The sequence below is a fragment of the Limulus polyphemus genome, unplaced genomic scaffold (assembly GCF_000517525.1).
Source record: "Limulus polyphemus unplaced genomic scaffold, Limulus_polyphemus-2.1.2 Scaffold1585, whole genome shotgun sequence".
Classification (NCBI taxonomy): Eukaryota; Metazoa; Arthropoda; class Merostomata; order Xiphosura; family Limulidae; genus Limulus; species Limulus polyphemus.
Window position 1 is genome coordinate 253,189 of NW_013667195.1, and position 7,217 is coordinate 260,405.

Genomic DNA, 7,217 nt, shown 5'->3' on the forward strand with positions numbered 1-7,217 from the left:
TCTGCCTGTCCATTATGCCCATGTGCTCAATAGTTACCCACACTGGTCACCACAATCTTGTAGAATGTCCTGTCACACAAACAATATTTTGTCCGCATACATTCAATTACTCATTACACTGTTCTCCGTCACGTTGTGACCATCTTATCTATACCAGACTAACACATATCTAGTAAATGCTAGGGCATTCTTGAAGGAACAGGATATTTCTAGAAAATGGGTGGCATGATACTAGTCACGTGACCTCGCTGACGCAACAATATTATACTATACATAGTACAGAAACTCATGTTTACATTTACAGTATAAAACACCAAATAATGATCAGAAATAATAGGCCTCCTATGATAGACTCTATAACTTCACCAGATTATGGTATAGTAAGTGTATTATAGGGTATTTATGTTAAACATGCATTGTATAACTTAATATTGTGAAAAGTGTCGTTTACTAGTGATTTGTTTGTGGACTATAATGCAATCAAATAAAATGAAGTGATGAATAACACTAAATTCTATAGTAAGACATTTATAGACATGGCCCTGAAGAAGGAACACGAATCAGTGTTTTAATTTAATGTTCAAATCCTGGTTTCGTAGAGTTCTTATAGCATTTGTCAGTATTAATTTTTTTAAATCGTTAAGTAGGGAGAAATAGGTCTAAATTGTAACTGACCTCCCAGGTCACGAACCAACCAAACACGACCCAGACTAGATGTTTTAGTAAACATACTGTGTATAGAAGCACATTATACTCATATAATAGTAAACTGACACACGACGATTTATAAGCATAATGAAATGGTTTACTTTGGAGGAAGCATACTGAATGTTTCGACAAAACATTGGTCTATCTTCTTTTGGTATGATCATAGTATGACACCAGGAGAAGACAGGTCAATGTTTTGTCGAAACATGTAATATGTTCTCCCCAAAATAAACTCTTTCATCATGCTTATAAATAGTTGTCAGTTTACTATCACGCATGCCGTGTTTCACGTTTTTCATGATGCATTCATTCACCATTATAACGACAGAACACATTTTCCTAATCACTAGTAAACATTCATAGCCTCTTATAGAATAATGAGCAGGCCGATGGTAATAGCCACATGTCAGCAAATTCAGCTCTCTCACAGTAACTGGAATGAGGCCTACTACTTGACAAACAGCGAACAGTGCTTCTAACTCAGAAGGTCTCGTGACATTTATGTTCAAGCATTATAACACAAATTATATTGTTACGACAGCGGAATTCGCGCGACGTTGGGACCTTGCGCTGGAGTTCTAGAAAGATCGAGGAACCTGTCGAACGTCCTAGCATTTGCTAGACGCGCGCTCTTATTGTATATAAGCGCGGCAAATAAAGCGAGAGAATCAATCGGAACTGGAGTAGCAGATAGAGAGATTGGAGATAATAGACATAGTTAATCGAGTCAAGTGAGCAGTAGTGACCGAAGTAAAGTGCGTGAATCGTTGTGAATTATAGCGTGTGTTTAATTTAAAATGACTGTGGAAATTAAGTGTATTGCAAAGTTGTATTGAGAAAGAATAAACTAGTTTTATTTAAGAAAGGACTTGTATCGCTAAAGTTTCACCCGAAAGAAATTATACGGGAAATTAACAAACGACCAGAGACGTAACAATATATAATCTGAGTAAGTAAGTAAAACCATTTCTAACATCGCAAACAAATCCAAAATTTCATTCATGCAATCTGTACAAAAATTATGTTTTAACACTTACTGAGAACATCGAAAAATACAATAGTTTAAAAATGTTTACACATAAACAAAAGAAGTATAAAACACATAGTTAGTCCGTATTACACTAATGCGTTTACCGCAGACTGCTTCTCAGACATTCAGCTGAAACTCAACTAGATAGTATAGATTGAGCAATTATTGCAAAATATGAGAACATTAACTTGTTACTACACATTGCTCGATAGCCCAGAAAGTACGGGTCACGATACCTTTGCAATTGTTGATTTAATAATCGGTATTTCTAGGACTTCATTAGTGCTATAGTTTCAGATTGTCGATGTGTTTGATGGGTGTACGTGCACCACATGATCATTGTAACTAGTAATTCACGTCATCGAACTATTAACAGGTCAGACATGGACCAGTCTAACCAAAACGGTGTTTTTTCTATGCTGTGGGCATATACTACAACCATATCCAATCACTAGGCTTGAACGTTTGTTCACTACTGGCCTATCGTAGCACCTCTTTTGATATATGCACGGTTACTTTGCCAATCTGCTGTGGTGAGAACTCATGAGTATCAGTTATTGCAGAATACAGCCATTTCACATAATTATGTGGAAACCAAGGTACCTTTGTGCTGGGTAGAGCACCAAGGCTACTGGGAGTTGTACTTCTTGTTAAAACATCAGGAGATTTGGAAAACAATCAGTCAACTGTTGCTCAGTTGTGCAGTATGTTATCATACCATTACCAGATCGAAGAGCGTTATCTTGAAACGTCATCTTTGTAAAATATAAACATAAAAATTTGGCGATTGTTTACCCCATTCTTAAATTTCAGTGAGATTTATCATGCCTATTCAGGTATTTGAACGATTAGCGAGGAAATTTTGTAAGCTTATATGTGAGTTAGTCGTACTTACTATTAATAAAGGAAATTTTTGTTAAGAATTACCGGTGTTTTAGGCCCACAGTAGCGTCTGTTGAAAAATTTTGTATTTGAGGTTAGGCCTACAGGAGAAAGCGATGTAGGAAACGTTAACGAAGTAAATCTGTTATTGTTACGTAGGTTGAATTTAACATTATGTTTACCAAATAATCCAAAAATATAAAGGCCTAACGATAGAACGTGGAATACTAGCAAAATTTAATTATGTTTTATTTCCTAGTGTTTTTTTATTGACAATTTATTTTCAAATCGCCGTTGATTCAAAGCAACATCTACACAAGATGGCGCTAGTATTGTATAGAGTTTCCATTACCGCTCTACTAAGATGTACTGTATTGTAGAGTTTATTAAGCGCCGTTTAGACTTACTGTATAATTTGTGCTTATATATTCAGAAGTAGTAGTGTCATTAGTAATAATACTTTTGTTATAATAATACAACATATCAATTTTACAATTTAATTCACCTTTTCTTGGATTAGAAATTGTCATTATTAATATTATAACATGTCTGAATATTCAGATGTTCGAAGTGGAAAGCTGTTATTAAAAGGTGAAAAAAAAGTAAAAAGAAAAAGAAAGACAAACATCGAAAAAGACAAAGAGATGGGACAGAAAAACCTGCGATTGATGAGGATGAAATTACACATGGAGGATGGTGGGCCATAAGCAGTTTAAATGATATCAGTGGATCAATTGCTATTGAGATGGCACCTTATTGTTATGTAAAAGCTGTTGATAATGGACTTTTTATATTGGGAGAACCTCATTTACGTGGAGAAGGCCCTTCACCAGAAGAAATTTTGACAGCAGTTAGATTATCAGATACAAAGATAGCCTTAAAGTCTGGTTATGGAAAGTACTTAAGAGTAGGAACCACTGGTGTAGTGATTGGACGTTCAGATGCCATTGGAGGGATGGAACAGTGGGAACCTGTTTTTCAAGATGGCAAATTAGCTTTACTTGGCTGCAACGACTGTTTTCTATCTTGGAATGATGAGGGAAATATTGTTGCCATTAGCAAAACAGCTCATGAAAGAGAAATCTTGAAGTTGAGGTCAGTTTCACAAAGAGTTAAATCAGAAAAGGATGATGTTCCGGAAGAAGAAAAAGGAAATGTCACTGAATGTGAAATCAGCTATGTAAAAAAGTTTCAGAGTTTTCAGGATAGGAAACTGCGAATAAGTAAAGAAGACAAATCGGTCGTCAAAAAAGCTAAGCTCCAGGGGAATCTGCATGAAGTTCTGCTTGATAGGAGAGCCAAAATGAAGTCTGATAAGTTTTGCAAATGAATGTATGTGTAACATTCTAAGGTGTAGTAAACTTATTTAACAGTTATGACACAGAAACTAATGGTCAAGTATTGAAATAGAAATACTTCTCAGAAGTGTTATAATTGTTTTGTTTTTCTTTCAAGATTATAAAATAAAAAATAGAAGGCTCAAAAACTGAAAAAGTAATTGAAGGATAGTTGAAAAAAGAATATATTCAGTAGTTTAAGGCTTAGATAATCTTAAGGTATACAAGATATTTTTTGCTAATGAGAAGTTTATCGATTTTGCAGTTTTATACAAAATTAATCCATTTTGCTTGATTAAGATATTTTAAAAAAAAACTGAAAATTTAAATGAATGTATATTCAGAAAAAAACATCTTTTAAATGCCTAATGGAGGGTGGTATTGCATTTCCAAGCTTTGTCTAATTTAAGTCTTTTTTTTTTTTTCTTTTGGCTAATTTTTCACTTGCAGTAATTTTAAAGAGCATTTGTATATCCAGCCATTGTTTATCATATATTGATTGGTTTTAATATTTCAGCACCTTTCATGTTGTTGTTAGGTGTTTTTGTAGCATTACTAGTAATCCTTTGAAGGATAAAACATGTAATCACAACTGCAAAATAAATACGTCTTTAAACTCCCTTTTTTTGATAGAATTTTATGAAGATGTGTGTAAGAATAAAGATGGATAAAAATAATATTACACAAATTTGTTTGCATAAACATTATGTAATCAGTGTAAAACCTTTGTAAAACTTTATTGCTTATTTGTATCAATAAAACAATACATTTCACTGTTATGGGATGCTGTTTACCATTTTTAAGTAAAAGATTACATTCTTGTACGTACTATTTCATTTTTTTAAACTGAAATATAACCATAACTTTGAATTCCGATTTATTTTTTTAGTTTCTTTTGTACTAAATAAAACCATTTATAATGTAAGGGCAATGATTTTATGGAGAGGTGGTAACCTTGTTGTACTGTAATTTATTTATATCACTTAGAAGAATGTATGTGTAAAGATCGACCCAGAGTGGAGAAGTGATTTTTCAAGACTTCTGGGGATGCTGAGTGAAGCATACATCTATAATGAAGTGTCTGCTTGACTTTTCTATGTAGTAGATATTACCCCTTTTATGTAACATCTGTTCCAAAGTTGAACAACCATTTATAAACCTGAAAGAATGATTATTAACTTTGGAGAAAAATGTAAGATAATTAAATTTAATTACTAAAAACTAACTTTGATTGTTTTAATTTTATCAAGAACATGCATATTATTAAAAAAAAAGGAAATCTACCGGAAGTGAAGCAGCTAAACATAAAACTTTAACACTCAAATGATATTGAACAGTTACAACATGATCACATTAATTCAGAGCTTGTTAAGAAAAAATTGGGAAGTTTAAAGAATGCTAAGGTTCATGAGCAGGATAATATTTCCTCAAGAGTTTTCAAGGAGTTTAAGGATTAGATATGCGAGCCAGTTGAATTGGTGGTAAGTTCCAGAAGAATGGAAGTTGTATAAAATTACTCCTCTTTCAAAGGGAGATGGTAAAAAATGTCCAGGTATTATAGGCCTATTAGTCCCCATTAATGTTTGGAAAAGTTTTTTGAAAATGTGATAAAAGATGCTTTGCAAACTTGTTTAACAAAGTTTAAAATTTTGTTGGATAGCCAGCATGGTTTCACTGAGGGAAAATCTGGCCCTACTAATCTTTTGACATTCTTTCCTGCTTATGTAAGTAAGGGTGTGGTTTGGTGTATCTGGATTTTCAGAAAGTATTTGACAAGGAGCCACATTAAAGGCTTTTAAAAACATTATCTGTATGGGTGTGGTTGGATAAGCTAGCTCATTGGATAGAAGAAAGCAGAGTATTGTTGTAAATGTAATCAAGTCAAACTGTATTAATGTAGGAAAAAAGCCCAAAATTTGAAAATTTATGTTTATGATTATTTGAGTTCATAGAAGTTGAATTATTCCATTCATACATTTGATGATTGACCTCATATATGCCTGAAAAGTGCACCTGACTCTGTATTACATATAAATATACTTGTCAAGTTAACAGACTGTATCATTGAATATACATATAATGCCATGATATATAAGCTGTGTTATTAATATGTTTATGTCTCATACATTTCATATAATGTTACATATCATGCTATTATTGCAATAAATAACTTAAAAATGTTTTTTGTTCTACTACTCATTGTGTTTTGGTATTAAATAAATTTGTGTCTTATTTTTCTGGCCACCATTGTAATGACCAGAGTACTTCACTGTTAGGACCGTTGCTTTTTTTGATTACAATAATGAAATAGATGAAGAATTGATCAGTTAATTACATAAATTTGCTGATATTAAGGTCTTTGGTGTTACTGGCTGTGGGGAAGATGCTGCTTTACAAAAGGCAAATGACTTTTAACTGATAAAAACGTCTTTGTAATAAAATGAGTATTGGTTTTATACCAATAAAAAGTAAAATTAAATTTAAGAAAAAACTTCACTATCATGAAGCATAATATTAACCATAAAACAAATAATGTAAATGTTTAAACAAACTGCATCTTTTAAAAATATGAGACTGAAATACAAGATTTATGTTTTTTTTTTTTCCATTATGAATTATAATCTAAATGTGTGTGACAATAACATTTAAGAATGATCCTTTGTTTTGCAGCAAGTTGTTTCTCAAATGTAGTGCATTTAAACCTCTTAACAATACATTTGTTTATAAAAAAATGTTTGATAGAGAATTCAGGGATGTGTGTTGACAAAAAAAAAAGTTCTGTTATAGGTTTAATGAAATCAAGGGCACCATGCTATGGGCAAAGGAGGTGGTGTGGAGGCAGCGTGGTTTTAGATAGGAATTTCACCACAGCTTTTTGGGGAAATTTTCATCCTTTGTGAATGAGGTCACCAGTGCTTTACAGTTGATGCTGTTTCTTTATTTTCAGATAGCTTTTGATGAATATTATATTACAGTAACTTGTTCTTCTATCGTAGGAAGGATGCACTGGATAAAGTGCAGAGGTAGCTTGTAGAATGATACTGAATTGCAAAACATTGGGCTTGGAAGAAAGGCATATAGTAGGGTAGAATAACTAACTAGAGGTGACTTGATTCAGATGTTACAAGTTATTGGTGTCTTGGAATTTTTTGTGGTTTGTTTAAGTGGTGGAATAATAAGGTTGGAAAAGATACTTTTTATGGGTAATAGATGTAAGGTTTGGAAACTTAAACACCTATGTCATGTAACCACTAAAACAC

The 7,217-nt window shown here is 32.8% G+C and overlaps 1 protein-coding gene across 1 annotated transcript; it reads left to right on the top strand.

Moving 5' to 3' along the window:
• Positions 1-2,749: 2,749 nt before the first annotated feature.
• Positions 2,750-6,075, top strand: LOC106464198 (protein FRG1-like). Its single transcript, XM_022391900.1, is given in 3 exon segments — positions 2,750-3,211; positions 3,214-3,952; positions 4,945-6,075. Coding segments are annotated over 2 exon segments (783 nt in total). The 5' UTR covers positions 2,750-3,165; the 3' UTR covers positions 3,951-3,952; positions 4,945-6,075.
• The last annotated feature ends 1,142 nt before the right edge of the window (positions 6,076-7,217 follow it).